The following is a 19,075-nucleotide window of genomic DNA, read 5'->3' on the forward strand; positions in this document are numbered from 1 at the left end:
CCCCCCGGCTGGAGGCCAGGAGGAAAGTTGGAGCCTGTTTTTAAAATGGCCATAACCCTAACCCAGCTCCACTAGACACACATTCTTTTCTCTTATTCCAGAGGTCTGCGGCAGCTTTAACGAGGATCAGGATTTGGTTCTTTGCCCGGAGATGGGGGATGCAGTGAGAAATATTTCTTATTCAATGGCTTTCACATGCTGGGCTTTGGCACCTAGAACAAATGGGCATGCCAGTCATTAGTAACCTGGAGGGCTTTCGAATAACTATTTTGGGAAAATGATTATGTGGGGGGAGAGACTCAGTTTTTTTTATTTTGTTTGTTCTCAAGAGGAAGGAGCAGCAGGGAGTGCTGCATTTAGATCAAAGGCAAAGGATGGGAGGTGGTCCAACTCTTTGGAATCATAGCCATAATGATAAAAAGCCACTGAGGTGGAAGGTTGTCACTTCAAGTTTCAGCAACCATTAAAAGTTCTGCTAAGCAGAGGTGATGCTCTTTAGAGTTCAAGGACTTATCTAGAGTGATTGATTGATTGGATTGGAACAAATTTCCCAGAAAGCATCTGCCATTTTCTATCCAGGACTGGCCGATCCACTCTCCTTCTTTTCCACATCCTTGTAGCTACCGAAGGTGGGCTCAGGGCCCGCTATGTCCCTGCTAAAGATGGCAGGGGAAGTATCTCGGACATAGGCTGAATCCCTATTTTAATACTCTTAATCCCCATTTTACAGAAGAGCCAACTGAGGACCAGAGAAGTTAAGTGGTTTGCCTGAGGTCAAACAGCAGTCATGTGGCAGAGCTGGAATTAGAACCCAGGTCCTTCTGATTCCCAGGCCTGTGCTCAATCCATTCAGCCACGCTGGTTTATAGGCCAGCCATTGTGCTAAGCGCTGAGGCTAGAGGTTTTTGGAGCAGACACAGTCCCTGTCCTTTCCGATAAGTTGTGAGGCCCACAAGGGACATGGTCTATGTCTAATTCCCACCCGTGTCACTCTGCACATAGTAAGCGATTAATAAATACTATTACTACTACTAAGAAATAGAGAGTGCTGAGTTGGCAGCTGGTATTTTGTGACCTGTGGGAGAGGACAATTTATTGGGGAATCGCTCTTGGAGGAGGTGGGATTTTAGGAGGGCTTTGAAGCCGAAGACTGTTGTGTTCTGGTGGTGGATTTGAATAGGGAAGTAGTTCCATTTAAGAGGGGAGAGGCCAGGCACATAACAATAACAATAATAATAATAATGATTGTTGTATTTGTTAAGTGCTAAAATAAGCAGATTGGACACAGTCTCTGTCCTATATAGGGCCCGCAGTCTGAGGAGGGAGAAGTGGTCCTAAACCCTATTTTAAAGATGAGTAAACTGAGGCACAGGGATGGTAAATGACTTACTCAAGGTCATACAGGAGGCAAGAGACAGAGCTAGGATTAGAGCCCAGGTCCCCTGACTCCAAGTCTATGCTCCTTGGCTTAGAAGTGAAGTGGAAGGGGAGAAAAGGTAGATGGTTGGGACCAGTTGGTGAAGACTTCAAAGGCTGCACAAGGATCTCTTTTTCTTTCTTTACTGAGTGGATGTCCAGGGAGGTTTGGAGCAAAACCTGTCTTTAGCTGGCTCTGTGACATTATGACCTCTATTATGGAGGTCTGACAGGGCTCCCACCTACCAGGCTTGCCTGTTTCTCAGCGGCTCATGGGAAAGGGCAGACAAGTTTGGGTTTCCCTTAGATGAAATAAGGGACACCAAACCAAGGACATGGCAAATAGAATGGGCCACCTGGAAGTCTCAAGTAAAACATGAACATTTTCTTACGTTGAAATGTTCAAACCAGTGAGGCTGTGGCTCTTTCTCCCCCTCGCTTGTCCTTAAAGTTGCCATGGGTATTCATATACATTCATGTTGCTTTAGGGCTGTCCATTGCCATGAGGGGTGGCAAAAGGAATCTCTTTCTGTCTAAATGATAAGCTACTTAACCGGCAGATGAGCTTAAAGTGTAGTGATTCCGGAGGCTTGAAAATTAAAACAGATTAAAGTGGTGCTGAAAGCCTGCAAAGAACAGGCTTATTTAGAAATGTATTAAATATGTTCTCTGAGCCTGAGGGCAGAACTGATCATTTTTTTTGCATAGAAAACTCCTTAGACAATAGCGTTGGGTAGATCAATGGACTTAGGATATTTATGAGACCGGTCAAGTAATCTGGGTTTATTTTTTGTGAAATTTCAATGAAATAAAAGAATGTCTTCAAAGAAAATCCATAACCAAGAAGTAGTTGGGTTTTAGTTGTTTTCTTAAAATTTCATTTCATCATCCTTTTAAACTTATTAAAGGCAGCAAAACAAGGAGAAGTCTTGGTTATAATACTTGTGGCTGGGTAGGCATAGGATAAACATGGTCAGTCCAGCTGGTTGAACAAAGACGCCATTCCACTTCTTACACCAGATTTCCTGGCTGCAGTTCTATGTCTGATTTTTTCCAAGCCACTCAAGAATGATGAGGGTCCTCAGAATCCCTAACACCAGGGAAGGAGATTCAACCGTGAGGAACCATTTAATTTTCTAAGAACCAAAATCTTTCAGCTGCATAAACAACAGGATAAAACAGGAGCTGCTTGAGTTGAGGAGGAAAACCAAGCATATTTCTAATCAGTCACCCTCCCAGACACATTTGTGGGTGTAAAAGAAATGTTAAATAATAATAACCTCGATTAAATCCCTATTCTGAAAGTGATATTAAATTCCTTGTCAGCAAAAGGGCTCATAAATACAAATTGCTGAAGTCTTAGAAGACCCCTTGGGAGTTGTGCATACAATTAAAGGCTCGGCCTCAGTCGCTCTGAGGGTCATTTTTTGTTTTATCTAAGGAAAGTCCCCAAAAATTGCACTTCCAGATCAAGGGTATTTGGACTAACTTATGATTTGGAATCATCTTGGCTAGGTCTGCGCAAGTAAATCACCTGAATAATTCAAGCTAAAAATGTCCTTTGCCCTCATTAATTTAGCTATTGATCTTAAAGTGATCTTTTTTCACTTGGAATATCCAGTATATTTAAGTCTAAGTGCCTTGGATTTTTTTATGCCTGAATTATCTGAATTATTTGCTGGAGTAGACCTGGTTTTAATACAGGGCTCTGCAAACAATAAGCACTTAATATACCATTAATTGATAGATGTAACAGAGGGATTGTGGTGAAAACACTCTCATTTTTGTAGGAATCCTTCCTGGAGGCTGAGGCTCCTCCTGTGGATGATTTTTTTCCCCTTATGTTTCAGATCATGGAGGGATTTACTCCACTCACAGTGCTGGGAACAAGCTTGGCTGCCTATGCAGAGAGCTGTACTTGGCACTTGGTAGGGTACAGTACAACAGAATTAGCAGACATGTTCCCTGCCCATAACGACCTTACAGTCTAGGAAAGATGCCTCTCCTATCCCTAAGGAAGTCATTTTTTAGGGCACCACAGCTGATTCTGTCTTCTTATGGTGCTCCAGCCCTAAGCACAATGGGCAAAAAAAAAAAGGCACTGTGGTTTTACTTCTCCACTGGCATGAATTATTCCTTTACAAAATAATTTTCACTCTACCAGATACTATATTTGTTCCAGACCCAGCTTTTGGGGAACTACTATCAATGACCTGGGTGTCAGGTCATATATGTATGTATATGTGTGCACGTTTGTGCATGTGTGTTTGTGTAAATGCACAATAACCACAGAGAAGCAGTGTGGCTTAGTGGATAGAGCACAGGCCTGGGAGTTAGAAGGACCTGGGTTCTAATTCCAACTCTGCCACATGTCTGCTGCGTGATCTTGGGTAAGTTATTTAACGTCTCTGGGCCACAGTTACCTCATCTGTAAAATGGAGGTTAAGAGTGTGAGCCCCATGTGGGACAGGGACTGATTAATTTGTATCCACCCCAGTACTTAGAACAGAGCTTGGCATATAGTAAGCACTTAACAAGTACCATAACTATTATATAAATATGAAAGACCTCCTTTTCTCTTTTCTTTCTCTCTCTTGGATCTTTTTTTTTCCAGTGTGTGTCAGTTGTGGGTTACTCCCTAACGGGTTCTTTGGTTTGGTCTAAGTTTCACCGGATAGTTTCCAGATCACTCACTTTTCAATGCCACTGTCTGCCTACCTCCGAGCAGCAGAACCATTCAGAGAGGCATTTTGAAGCTCTCCTGAAAAACCGGGACCCAGGGTTGGGGAAAGCGGCTCAACCAGAAACAACTCTGGTGCATCCACACTGAAGCTGTAAACTCATTGTAGGCAGGAAACAAATCTGCCAAATCTGTCATATTGTACTCTCTCAAGTGCTTAGTACAGCACTTTGCACACAGTAAGCTCTCAATAAATAGGAACTACTATTGATGGAGAAAATCTAGACATCTGCAGGTAGGTATGGGTTGTGAAAACTTAGGCAATAGCATTTTAGCTGGGTTCAGAATATTTCATCTTGAATAGAGAAGCCGTATGGCAATGAGAAGCAACACGGTGTATTGGATAGAGCATGGGCCAGTCCTCTTCAGGATTTGCAAATGATGGAAATGAATGGACAAGTGTTCAAAATACTAGTGACAAACTTTAAAGTTTAGCAATGTAAAGGCAACCTTGCTTAATTTACGGCATTGGGCTCAACATCAATCCCAAACTTATCAGTCTCCAAATCTCAGTTTGGGGGAAAGGAGAATGATAGTACTGGTAGCAAATATAAACCCATACTGGTCATAAGTGCCAATAACTATAAGAAAATTTCAGAATTTTTATGGAGTGAGCTGGGACATCCCCTAGGAAAAAGAAAAAAGTGTAAGTAAAACGATCCAATTTTCTATGTCTATAGCGTTCCAAACACATTCAATTGATAGCTCTTGGATTTTGGCAGAGATCGTTTTGTCCTAAAGTACCTTCACTGTTTACGGGAAAGGTTTATCACTGACACCTTGTGGTGAGAGGTAGAGCAAAAGTATGTAAGGTTACAAGGGTTTCTTTACGAAGGACAGACTTGCCTTCCTCATTAATTAAGAATTGAATTTTGACCAAACAATAGCATTTATCCAGAGCTGGCTCTGTGTGGGGAACTGAACTTAGTGCTTTGAGAAAATAGAAAAATGTTAGCAGACATGATCGCTGCCCTCTAGGAGCTGATAATCCAATGGTGGAAACAGAAATTAAAGTTTCAGGTAAGGGAAAGAAACAGGTTTAAAGATATGTACATAATAAACTTGGTGGGTGGGATACAGGAGAATGTGGAAAGAGAAAGAATAAGTCATTAAAAATCCACAGTTGAACTGATAAATGAGGGTAAAAAGAGACACAGGGAAGGGCTGGAGGAAAGAGACCTAATCAAGTCAATTGCTTGCTGTGTTACCTTGGGCAAGTCACTTCACTTCTCCTTGCTTCAGTTTCCTCAACTGTTAAATGGGGTTAAATCCCTCTCCCTCCTACTTAGACTGTGAGCCCCACGTAGGACAGGGCCAGTTTCCAACCTGATAAACTCACAAGCCCGCAACCTTGGTGCCATCCTCATTCATTCATTCATTCATTCAATCGTATTTATTGAGCGCTTACTGTGTGCAGATCACTGTACTAAGCGCTTGGGAAGTACAAGTTGGCAACATATAGAGATGGTCCCTACCCAACAGCGGGCTCACAGTCTAGAAGGGGGAGACAGATAACAAACCAAAACATATTAACAAAATAAAATAAATAGAATAAATATGTACAAGTAAAATAAATAAATAAAAAGAGTAATAAATATGTACAAACATATATACATATATACAGGTGCTGTGGGGAGAGGAAGGAGGTAAAGCAGGGGGATGGGGAGGGGAAGGAGGAGGAGGGGAAGGAGGGGGCTCAGTCTGGGAAGGCCTCCTGGAGGAGGTGAGCTCTCAGTAGGGCTTTGAGAAAATAGAAAAATGTTAGCAGACACGATCCCTGCCGTCTAGGAGCTGATAATCCAATGGTGGAAACAGAAATTAAAGTTTCAGGTAAGGGAAACTTACTCCTGCTTCCCCCATTAAATCGTAAACTCCTTGACCGCAGAGGCTAGATCTGCCGTTCTTACTGTATGTTCCCAGCCACCCAGTATAATGCGCTGTTCTCAGTAGGCATGCAGTGTACATGGATGAACAGAACCAGATCCATTATCTGGAGCAGCCACTGTTATCTTACCTCCAGCAGCCTCCAAAAGCTGTTTCCTCAGGGCTTTCTGGGATGGGAGTGGCTGACAAATCCAGATTGTCAAACCACATTCTAGTCCTGGCTGTAATTCACATGACATTTCAGGGTGTGAATGGAGTGCTTGGTGGAAGCATCCTTTTCTCCCTTCTCTCTCTCCTTTCCCTCATGAGGTCATAAACAGCTGGGCTACCCTTGGGGATTCGCTGGCCATCTTAACATTGGTGTTCAATGTTTGCTTTTGTTTTTTTCTCCTGTCGTTGGCCTGAGAATGTTCTTTTAGTTTATGTGCTGGGCCTCTGGAAGGATTTATCTCCCCGAGGTGAGGCACAGTTCGACCAGAGGCTCTGTACTAAGGTGCAGTGCTTTCTGAACCTGTGGGGGTGTCAGTGAGGTGGAGCTGCTGGAATATTCTGCCTGCAGTTAGCAGCTGTAGTAGTAATGCCTTCACTCAGAGGAGTTTCCCTTTAGAGATAGTAGGCTGAATGTACGCCACCCTTAGGAGTTTTCCAGGGAGGAAAGCATGATTAATTGGAACAACAAGAGCACAACATTTAGCTTTCATGTGCATTGGTAATTTGGTTAGCTCCACTGGTGGGGGAACTTCATCAGACACCTCTTCCTTTAGCAAGAGTATATTTTTTTTCCTCACTTGGAACAAACACACTCAGCTGCATTGGCGGACGGACAACAAACTCCTTGTTGTCAAAGACCCCTCCTTGTTGACTCTGCATCCTCTCCCTTGTCTTCTTGCTCCACCCAGGACTTTTGAAGCAGCGTGGGAAATTGATTTGGAGGCCTCTGCACTGCTTCTTTGCTGCAGGATTTCTTTTTATAGCAGAAAAGCACCAGCGAGAGGTCCAGGTTACCAGGAAGATTACAGCTGGACCTGGAAAGAGACTTTGAGAATGGGCCCAGTGAGCTGGGCGTTTCCTTGAGTCCCTGCCGAGGAGAGACAGTAACTGGAGGATTTCCATCCAAGAGTCAGTGGTTCAGATTGCAGGGAGAATTCCATTCTCATTGACCCAGAAAACATTAATCAGATAAGAGAAACCTAAGAGCCCAGTTCTCCAGGGGAGGAGACTCACAGAGGACCTTTAGGGAGGCTGGGACATTTTCCAATGTTTTCCTAGTTATTTTATACCATCCTTAGAAATTTTGTGAAATTTGTGGGTCAGTGATGGTCTTTATAGGACTTTTTTCCTATCTGCAAATCCTTTAGCGAGCTTTAATTCATGCAATTACAGCCAAGGATACATTAATGGTGTGCAAATGGTCTTCCATTGGGGTGCTTGTCACCTCTTTTCCATGACAACTTCTCCACTAAATTGCAAGCCTCTTGAGGGTGGGATCATGTCCACCAACTCTATTGTACCGCAGTTTCCCAAGCACTTAGTTACAGTACTCGGAACACAGGAAGCACCCAATAAATATCATTAATCAACTGATTGATTGATAGTACTTGCCTCGTATTTCCAAGATTTGCATGATGTGAGCGGACTTTGGATTGGTTAACAAATAGAGGTTCACTGAAATTCCAGAGATACCATTGCTTTCTCCTTCCCCCCCTTCCCCTCCTGTTCCTTATTTTCTTCTTCCTCCTCTTCCTTGTCTTCCTGCTCCCAGTCCTCCTCTTGGATCTCTTTCTCCTTGTCCTCTTCTCCCCCACCCCTTTCCTCCTCCTCCTTCTTCTCCTTTTCCCCCCCCCCCCCCCCCCCCCCACTTCTTCTTTCTTCCTGATCCTGCGGTTGTCCTGGAGCAAAGTGTCTCATTGACTAGATATTCAGAGGGGCTTACCTAGCCCCCACCTCCACAGTACTTTTGTCTACATCCTTATACTCTGCTCCTTCCCCTATTTGTAATTTATTTTAGTGTCTGTCTCCCCAACTAGATTGTAAGCTTTTGGAAGGCAGGGATCATGTCTACCAACTCTACTGTACGATAATAATAATAATAATAAATGGTGGCATTATTTAAATGCTTACTATGTGCCACTGCACTAAGTACTGGGGTGAATACAAGCAAATCGGGTTGGACACGGTCCCTGGCCCACGTGGGGCTCACAGTCTCAATCCCCATTTTACAGCTGAGGTGACTGAGGCCCAGAGAAGTGAAGTGACTTGCACAAGGTCACATAGCAGACAAGTGGTGGAACAGGGATTAGAACCCATTACCTCTGACTTCCAGGCCCGGGCTCTATCCACTATGCCCTGCTGCTTCAAATGTACTCTCCCAAATGTTTAGTACAGTGCTCAACCAATGCCATTGATTGATTGATTAATTGTGAGGGCATGACTGGTGGTAGTGTTGTCACCCACATCTCACCAGACTCCCCCCACCCCCCAACACCCCCAGCCCTCATCTCAGTGCCCCTAATATTGTTGCATACTGGTGGGTTATTTGGAAGCAAGCTTGTGCAGTGAAGGAGAAGCAGCATGGTCTCGTGGAAGGAACATAGGCATGGGAGTCAGAGGAACTGGATTCTAATCCTGACTGCCATTTGCCTGCTGTGTGATCTTGAGCAAGTCACTTAACTTCTGTGTGCCTCACTTTCCTCAGCAGTAAAATGGGGATTCAATGTCAGTTCTCCCTCCTACTTAGCCTGTGAGCCTCATGGAGGACAGGGACTGTTTCCAACCTGATTGTCTTGTATCCACCCAAGGGCTTAGTACACTGCCAAGCACCTAGTAAGTACTAAACAAATACCACAATTATTATTGGTGACATCTTTCACTCTGGTTTTGGAGGAAAATAATCAGGTCATCGGGTTTGACAGTGTATCCGTTCATCAGTGAGTTTTATTAGTGAAGACAATGTGTTCTTCATATTGGCAAATGCTAACCTATTGTGTATGTGTCAGATATGACAATCAACAGAAATCTTCATAAGCAGACTTTTCCCCATTTTTAGAGAATGAATCATCTTATTCTACATTCTGAAGAAAAATGTTAATTGGTCTTTCCTTATTCGTTTCCCAGTTCCTCCCACTTATTCAAAAATAAGGAATTTGAAATCTACTTTTCCAATCTGAAAAACATTAGTTTAAAAGTCATCCTGCCTAATTTTAATTTCCAGGTTAAGAACAATATTCTTAGCTTCTCACTCTGTATTACACTATTGCCTTCATTTCATCCAGTGCAAGTTAAATGTCACAATTACAGGCTTCCAGTTTGATTTCCATTTAGATTAATGTTTATTTCCTCCAGAAATCCAAATACTGAGAAAGTTATTTAAGCCATATAAAATTACCTTCATTATTTGAGTAATGCATGCTTGAAATGTAGATTGGAAAATGCTGGTCTCTGAAACCAACCAGGTTATGCACTTTCATGGAAGGTAATCGAGTTTGCTCTCTCCTCCTTCAGAGCCCTTCTGAAAATCCATATCCTCCAGGAGTCGTTCACTGAATAAGTTCTAACTCCCGAAAACTGTCAATCCAACAGATGCCCAGAGCCCATTATCAGCACAAACTCTGTTAGCATTTAAGCATATTCTCAACTTAACTTTTTTATTCATTTATTCAGTGATCTAACTCATAATCTTATTGTCTACCAACTCTGTTCCACTGTTCTCTCCCAAGTGCTTAATAAAGTGCTCTGCAAGCAGTAAGCAATGGTTACTCCCAGTAACTCCCAGTAAGTAATGCCATTCATTACCTAAAAAATAATAATAATAATAATAGAAATTGTGATATTTTTAAGGGCTTACTATGTGCCAGATGCTGTACTAAGCACTGGGGTGGATACAAGCAAACTAAGTTGGACACAGTCCTTGTGCTGCATGGGGTTCAGAGTCTTAGTGCCCATTTTACAGATGAGGTAACTGAGGCACAAATAAATTAAGTGACTTGCCCAAGGTCACACAGCAGCTATGTGGTGGAGCCGAGATTAAAGCTCAGGTCCTTCTGATTTCCAGGCCCGTGCTCTATCCTCTAGGCCATGTGGCTTCTCTTATCTCTTTACCTTTCCATAGGTTTGTGATCAGCAGTAACAGAATTGGTTTTTTTTCCTCCTCCCTCAACTCTTGGAAGACAACTTGTGTATGTTAGTCTCCTCTTTTAGTTGATAAACTCTTTGAGGGTACTGGTCAATCAATCAATGATATTTACTGAGCATTTACTGTGTGCAGAGCACTGTTACTAAGCTCTTTGGAGAGTACAATAGAGTTGGTAGACCTGATCCCTGCCCACAAGGGTGCTTAGAGCTGACAGTAGGAGGCTGAAATTAAAATAAATTACTGGGAGGGGAAATTATAGAATATGTAGAGCACTTACTGTGTGCAGAGCATTTGGGACACTACAATACACTGGAGCTGGTAGACACAGTCCCTCCCAACAAAAGGTTTACATCCAGAGGGGTGACGGACAATAAAATAAATAACAAGATAGGGAAAATGGCAGAGTATAAAGATATGTACATAAGTTTCAAAACCAAAATTGTCTTAAGGCATGGCCTTTGCATCCACCAGGGATACTGGAGGAATGCTAATTTTTTTGCATCTAGGGTCTGGATGAGGCAGGAGGCATTGCAGTTAGCAGATGCAAGATGACCTTGCTAGTGTGCACATTGCTCAACCTTCAAAAGCCTGGGTCAGTGATGAGTTGGGCCCTGCCTGCTCGCTTGTCTGGAGTTTCCTCTTCCTACACATGCTTTATGTTGACTTTAATGAAAGACACCAGCACGTTTCAGACCAATAATCCTCCAAACTTGCAAAGCACTAAAGAAGCTTTGAATGAAACTCAACACTTCAGTGAAACTCCCATACATCTTCCAAAGTATTCCCTGAGAAGGTAATGAAAGGCGGAGCTAGACAGAAGAGGGAAACAGTGTGTGCAAATAAGTAGGCTGGACCCCTCAGATATAGATCTGAGAAACTTAACCACAAAGCAGTTCAGGGTGGTTTCACTCAATATTTCTCCAGAGTCCTGGAATTGATGAATCTTCATGGAGCTTCACCTTTGCTAGTGAGGGGCAGGAGAAAGAGAAGGTATGGGGGTTTTCTCTTGGCTGCGCAAGGAAGATGCTAGAAGATGCTAGATGAGAAAGTGCTACTATGTCTTGACCTGCTTTTACCCCTCCCCACCCTTCACCCGATAGCTTTGGTATGGTCATTTGCTCTCCCTGTATTCTCCCTGGATTGACAGATTGCTCCATGTTGGGAACTAAAATCTGCCCTTTCCTCTCCATCCAAACTGCTATCATGTTGATCCAAGCATTTATCCTATCCCACCTTGATTATTACCATCACCCTCCTCATTGAATTCCCTGCTTCCTGTCTCTCCCCACTCCAGTTCTTATTTCACTCTGCTCCCTGGATCGCTTTCCTAAAAAAAGTTTAGTCCACATCTCCCCACTCCTCGAGAACCTGCACTGGCTGTCCATTCATCTCTGCATCAAACAGAAACTCCTTACCATTGGCTTTAAAGCGTTCAATCAGCTTGCCTCCTCCTATCTTACCTCACTGATTTCCTCCTACAATGTAGCATCAAGTGAGCCAAATTATTCACTGCACTGTGACTTCACCTATCTCGCCACTGACCCCTCACCTACATTCTCTGCCTTTGGTCTGGAACTCCCTCCTCCCTCATATCCAACAGACACTCGAGCCTTATTAAAATCACATCTCTTCCAAGAGTCCTTCTCCGACTAACCCCTCATTTCCCCTACCTACTCCCTCTCCCTTCTGTCACCCTTGAACTTGGATTTGCATCCTTTATTCACCTCACTCTCAGCCCCACAGCACTTATGAACATAGCTATAATTGATTTAGTCCGTCTCCCCTTCTAGAATGAAAGTTCCTTATGGGGAGGGAAAAAATTTACCAAATCTATTCTATTTTACTCTGCAAAGCACTTAGTATAGTGCTTTGCACACATCATCTCCCACCATAGTTCTCTTTCCTGTCTTCCCACTGGGGATTCTTCACCATGAAGAGAATGTACTTTGTAGAGGAGCTGGCTCGACTTCCACAGGCTCATGGCTCTCGTGTGATCAGCCCAGCCCAGTCATACATTCATCATAGGTGACTTTTTCCAGTAAATCTTCACATGTTCCCTGAATGGCAACGATGAATTCCCGAATGAGGGAAGTGGAGAGGGAGAATCTTCCTCTCCCCTCCGCCACACCCAGCCATCTTCCATTTGAACCTCCTGACACCGGCCTCTGCCTTCCAGAGGGTCAGGTGGAAAGATACTCGCAACCACTAGGGCAATGGCCATTTACTGTCCTTTGTGTTGTTTTTAGTTAACGACCTCGGAATTTGGCTGCACTTCCAGAATTCTCTGGTAAACATGGTCCCAGCCTTTGAGGATGTTTCCATTTCAACCAGACCCAGATGGACACACCCACTCCTGGGAAAGTGAAGGGGAGGAGAAGGGTAGAAGGAGAATTGGAAGAGGTTCGCCTACTGAAGACCAGGCATGCCTGCCAGATGTTCTCTCCTCTGCCATTCCTGTGGTGGGTGGACAGGGATAGTGGATCTCCTGACCCCTGCATGTTCAATGCCTCCTCTCCCACCTCCCTCACCCTGTGCACCATTTGCTCTGCTTCTGCCATCCAAGCAACAGGACTTGGCATGGTTGCTAGAATAGTTGGCCCTCTCCAACCCGCTGTAATATCACTGCTGCCAAGAGGAAAATGCACATATAGGTTTGGATTTCTGGACAATTTCTGGGATAATTACTCAGTTCACAATGGATTCAGGGTTTCCCAAAGGCTAGGCACCAGTGTCAGCTAGAAATCTCAGCCAGCTACTCTGTTTATTATTTAATCTTAATTTACAGCCTCTACAAAAATCCTCTCTCCCCCGGGTTAGGGCACAGGATAGAGTGAATGCAGTTTTCTTCATTTTCTTCCTCTCAGTGATAGGCCCCTGAAATAGGATTTGTGCTAGTTATGCTTTCTTTAAGCATCAATCTTGGTGGATCAGATCAACTCACTTTCCCAGTTTTCACCCTTTTCACTCTCCCCTAGAAAAGTATGTTGTCGTCTCTGGACATTCACTTTCAAAGCTTGTAGCTCAGGATCCCAATGGAACAGGCTATTATTTATTAAGGATTCTGAAAATGACCAGCTGGATTTTGACCGTTCCAGGACACTAATGGGTGGAGAAACTGGAAGAGTTGTTGTCTGTTTTCAGGCATTTCAATCCTTTTTGTTAAACAGTGAAGCTATAATTCAGTCTTGCTACGATGCTCAGAAAAGACTGGAGACTCTCAATTCTGCAGACCAAGAATCCCTGCCTGCCTAAAATGGTATCCCTGGCCAGAGGATGAAATCAATCAATTGATCAATTGTATTTATTGAGTGCTTACTGTCTACAGATCACTTTACTAAGCACATCATCATCATCATCAATCGTATTTATTGAGCGCTTACTGTGTGCAGAGCACTGTACTAAGCGCTTGGGAAGTACAAATTGGCAACATATAGAGACAGTCCCTACCCAACAGTGAGCTCACAGTCTAAAAGGGGGAGACAGAGAACAAAACCAAACATACTAACAAAATAAAATAAATGGGAGAGCACATGGGAGAGTTCAATAAAACTGAGTTGGAAGACACATTCCCTGCCCACAAGGAGCTTACACATTACATACTCTGAACTTAATATCTCTTTACATGGCTTCCTAGTTACTGTTCCTCAGATCAGAACTCTCCTCTAGGAACTGGGAGAGTTGTTTTTGGCTTCTCTTTGCAATGAGCAGAAAAGGATGCCAATTAGTGACCCTAATCCAAGACCATTAAGCCACAGATAGAAGCCTCCAGCACACAGGATGTCTGCTCCATAATGTGTTACCGTTACCACCTTGCTGCTAATACAGGTCTAGTTTAGCTTTCAGAAACAGCTGCTCCACTGTTTGTGCAGCTTATAAATCAGGAATGTTTTCCCTACTCTCCAGAGGTAGAGCTGCAAAGCAGAGAGTTTTTGTGGTTTGCCAAATTGCAGAGCATATCTACTTTTGAAAAGTTTGGTCAGCTACGATGGTATATAGGAGAAGCAGGAGAAGCAGCATGGCCTACTGGAAAGAGCCCAGACCTGGGAGTCAGAGGACCTGGGTTCGAATTCCAGCTTCATCGTGCACATGCTGGGTGGCTTGGGCAAGTCACTTAACTTCTTTGTGCCTCAATTCCCTGATCTGCAAAATACAGAGACCTGTTCTCCCTCCCATTTAAACTGAGAGCCTCATGGGGGGACCTGACTACCCTGTTTGGTGCTTGGCACTTAGTAAGTGCTTAACAAATTCTATGATTGTTATTAAATCTTTTGGTTTAGGGTATTATTCAGGGCACAGTTGTTATCTGTACAGAAATAGTGTGCCGGAATGCCATATGAGTAAGTGCAAATCCCAGAAAAAAACTCACCAATCACTTGAGATCAGAGGACTCTGTGTGTGTGTGTGTGTGTGTGTGTGTGTGTGTGTGTGTGTGTGTGTGCGTGCATGTGTATGAGTTCACGGCCAGTGAAATCCCTTAGAATAATTGTGGTATTTGTTGATCACTCACTCTGTGCCAGGCACTGTACTAAGCACTGGGATGGATATATGCAAATCGAGTTGGACACAGTCCCTGTCCCACGTGGGGCTCATAGTCTCAATCCCCATTTTAAGGATGAGGAAACTGAAACACAGAGAAGTGAAGTGACTTGCCTAAGGTCACACAGCAGACAAATGGCGGAGCCGGAATTAGAGCCCCAGGCCCGTCCATGCTGCCAATGCATTGCCTAACTGCAAGTGCCACTTTTGCTTTTATTGTTGATGTCCTAATCTGTGTCAGAAAAGCCAATTTCCTGCATTCCCTGATGGGGCTTTGTGAATATAATGGACACTAATATTCAGAAGAAGTTCATGCTTGACAACTCAGGGTAGCATAAATCACCTCCTGCAGTCATATTAGCATTTTCCCTGTTGTGTTTCTAGCTAGAAGACACCATTTTGACATTCAATAATGCAGGTAGGAATTTCCAATCAGGATTCCTCAAATGCTTGTCATTATTTTGTGACTTGTTAATGTGCGTCCCAACCCAGCCCAGAGTGAACATCTCAACAAGAAACTTGCCGTATTGTTTTCTTCTTCCAGAGAGTAAATGTAGAACAGGGCTGACTAACTTCTCACTGAGTGGTGACCAACTTTTTTTTATGTTTGTCTCATTAGACATGGAATTTGTCATATCTATTTGTTTTCTTCCTAGAACTCAGAGATTTTTTGGAGCAATCAAATTGTATACATCCATGATCCAGTTTTTATATTTTTCTATTTATCTCCAAGATGTAGTGGCAAAGGGCATTCTAAGGAGCTAAGGGAAAATTCTACAGTTCCTGGAAGAAAAGAGTAATGGCATGGCGAGTCTTGTCAATTGTTTTCTATTTCTTAGAGAGATCTGTGAAATTGTCAGAGGAAAAGTGTGAGTTTGAACTGTTCTGTGCTCAGCAAGAACACAGGGAAGCCGGGCGGCCTAGTGAAAAGGGCACAGAACTGAGAGTCAGCTGAGACTTAGATTTGAATCCCACTCTGCCACTTGGCTGCTACGTGACCCTGGGCAAGTCTCTTAATTTCTCTTGGCTTCAGTCTCTTCCAGTATAAAATGGGGATAAAATACCTGCTCTCCCTCCTGCTCAGACTGGGAGCCCCTGTAGGATGGGGATTGTGTCCGATCTGATTATCTTAAATCTAACCCGGTGCTTAGTACAGTGCTTGACACAGTAAATGCTTAACCAACACACCAATTGTTAATATTGACAATTCTGTCCAAAATGTCATGTTCTTTCCCTCAACCAAAAAGAGCCAAATGCTCAGTTTAGCCCCAGATCTCTCAGGAGAAGATTCACCCTCTCACACTCACATATAGGTCACATGATCAGATCCTTTGCCCCATTGCCTTTTTCTCTGTGGCCGGAGTTTTAAAGATAGGTGTTGTAAAATATATCTCTTCCTTTTTCCACCTGTCTCTGGTTTATTATATTTAGCACCTACATTTTGGTTTTTCAGCATACTGAAGTACTCTCATACCTAAGTCATGCATACCTAAGTACTATCTCTGACTTTTGTTTTCACCCTTATGCCCAGTAACAAGTGAGGCATGAATAATTCTCACTTTATTCAGAGTTGTTTTGTTTGTTTGCTTTATATTCATTCATTCATTCATTCAATCGTATTTATTGAGCACTTACTGTGTGCAGAGCACTGTACTAAGCGCTTGGGAAGTACAAGTCGGCAACATATAGAGACGGTCCCTACCCGACAGCGGGCTCATGGTCTAGAAGAGGGAGACAGACAACAAAACAAAACATATTAACAAAATAAAATATATAGAATAAATACATATCAGGATTGAGGACAAATTGCTAAGGGGACACTGCTCTAATTTCTCATTCCCTCTAGTTTTGGTCTTTCTAAAGCAATCCTAGAGAGAAGGAATTTATTAAAAACAATGATGATAATAAAAAATACTGCTAATATGTGCTTACTATATGCCAAGCATGGTGCTAAGTGCTGGGATAGATTTAAGATATCAAATAGCTTACAGTAGACTTTAGCATCTTGTGGGCAGAGATCCTGTCCACCGATTCTATTACACTGTACTTTTCTAAGAGCTTAGTAGAGTGTTCTACTGACTCTCAGTCCAAAACGGAAGGAGGATTGATATTTTATCCCCATTTTTACATTGAGGAAACTGAAGCGTAGAGAACTTAAGTGACTTGTCCAAGATTACCTAGCTGGCAAGAGGCAGAGTGGTCTTAAAGAACTTATAATGTAGCAGAGTGTGCACTGACCTTTCAAGGGAAAAGTCCCTTTAGTCTGTAAGGGAACATGCCTGTTAACTCTGTTGAATTGTACTTTCCCAAGCACTTAATTCAGTGCTCTGCACATAGTAAGCACTTGATAACTACCATGATTGATTTATTGACTGATAGAAATGAAAGTCTTCTTGGATTTTAATTTCTCTCTTTTTTCTCTCTTTAGGTACTATGACAACTTTACCTCCTGCACAGAACTTGAAACCAATATCGTGGGCTGTTTTTGGCCCAACCCCCTAGCTGAAGGCTTCATCACAGACATACACAGACGATTCTTTTCAAACTGCACTTCAGACAAAGTCCACTGGGAAGACCCTCCGGATGAAATTCTCATCCCGCTGATTCTAATCCCCGTCTTGTTGACGGTGGGCATGGCAAGCATGGTGGTGTGGTGCAGTAAGCGCAGTGACATCCTGGTATAGATCTCTCTTCCCCCTCCTTCCCGGTATGACTTTACTCACTTTTTTCGGGACAGAGAGCATGAGTCAAGCATCGGGAATCACCATTGAATTACTACTTTGACCTAGAGCCTCAGTCTGGCAAGAGGCAACCTTTTGAGGGACTGAGAAATCTAGATGATGAATTTCCATTTCCCATTTCTGTGGGAGAGAGTATTCTACACTGGTGCCACAAAGTCATAAGGTCTCTTCGTGCTATAACCCTCCTGATGTGGGTGACTGGAGAGGACATTCCCTTGTGGTTGGTGGAATGTAGAAGAGCAGTGCAGCCTTCCTGGTAGACAAGACCAAAAGTCCACCTCAGAGCCAACATTCGAAGTTTGAAAAATGCTACTGGATACTGGTTATCAGTTATCCGGTTTACAGTTTTCTGAGATTCCGTTTATGGCGTGGACCACTTCCAAAGTTACTGCCCTCTCACCCAATTGAGGTTTCATTTGGAAGTTTCGATGAGGATGGTTATCGTCAAACTTTTCCCAGAAGCACTCAGAACAGACAAGGATCCAAGACAGGAACTGCTTTTTAGGACGCAGGACCATCATCAGCAGATGTGGGAGCAGAGACAGTGGCATGTTAAAAATAACTTGTGGCATGCCCTTTGACGATGACTTATTAGAGTTGGAAGATTTGGGACAAGCTGACAGGAAAGATGCAGACCTTTTTTTTCTCCAGAGCTGGGAAAGAATGAGAAGAAATGAGCTGGCTGACTTGACCGAAGAATGGTGAAGGAACTGTCAGATATGTCAGATACCATCTGCCGTTCTTTAATTATTGTTATTATTTTTATTATTATTGAAAGTGGCTGCTGATATCATCTCCTGCCCAACCTCTGCACAAGGAGAGGTTCTGGCACACAGTGTGCTGTAAATAAATTTTAAAAAGATACTAAAAAACAGGGTGGCCTTTCAAAATTTACTGATGTTTTTCACTTCAAAAGATTTAAAACCAGATGTCATGACAATAAAGTCATTACGAATATAAGGAAGGAATCTTCTGTTTATGTTAGAGAGAAAGATACAGAGAACAGTGATGAATCAAGTCTTTTTAAACATGAGAACAAATTATGTCTGAATGTTGCCTTGGACATTTGGGTTTGGTATGCTTACTGGAAATCTGTTTTCTCTGTTTCTGTAGTTGGGCTTTGATTGCCACTTGATACATTCTCCAAGACTTCCATTCTAGACTTGTCAAGAGCGTCCCTTTTCAATTAACTCTGTTTTCATTCGTCATGCAATCCAAAAAGCATGCTAACATTGCTTTCTCTTCTCTGTTCTCATTGTCTTCTGATCTGCTCTCAGTGGAGGATAAACTTGATTTGTGATGGCCTGTGTGAAATATTTTTTTAATGGTATTCATTAAGCGCTTACTATGTGTTAAGCATTCCTGGGATAAATACAAGATAATCAGGTTGGATACAGTCCCTGTCCCACATGGGGATCACAGTCTAAATTGGAAGGAGGAGGATTTAATCCCCACTTTACAGATGAGGTAACAGGCACAGAAAAGTTAAGGAACTTACCCAAGGTCACACAACAAACAGTTGGCAGACCTGGGATTAGAATCCAGATCCTCTGACTCCCGGGCCCATGCTCTTTCCAAGAGGCCATGAGGCTTCTCATAATTCATAATTCTAAGAAAGAAGAATTT

General features: G+C 43.0%; 1 protein-coding gene across 1 annotated transcript in view; it reads left to right on the forward strand.

The window, feature by feature from the left end:
• RAMP3 (receptor activity modifying protein 3) overlaps positions 1 to 18,751 on the forward strand; it is a 78,605-nt gene extending 59,854 nt beyond the window's left edge. The window contains exon 3 of the mRNA XM_038760375.1: positions 17,137 to 18,751. Within this exon, the coding sequence (XP_038616303.1) occupies positions 17,137 to 17,392 (256 nt within the window). The 3' untranslated portion in view covers positions 17,393 to 18,751. The remainder of the gene's footprint in view (positions 1 to 17,136) is intronic.
• Positions 18,752 to 19,075: the final 324 nt, after the last annotated feature.

This window comes from Tachyglossus aculeatus, chromosome 18 (assembly GCF_015852505.1).
Source record: "Tachyglossus aculeatus isolate mTacAcu1 chromosome 18, mTacAcu1.pri, whole genome shotgun sequence".
In the NCBI taxonomy this organism is placed as follows: Eukaryota; Metazoa; Chordata; class Mammalia; order Monotremata; family Tachyglossidae; genus Tachyglossus; species Tachyglossus aculeatus.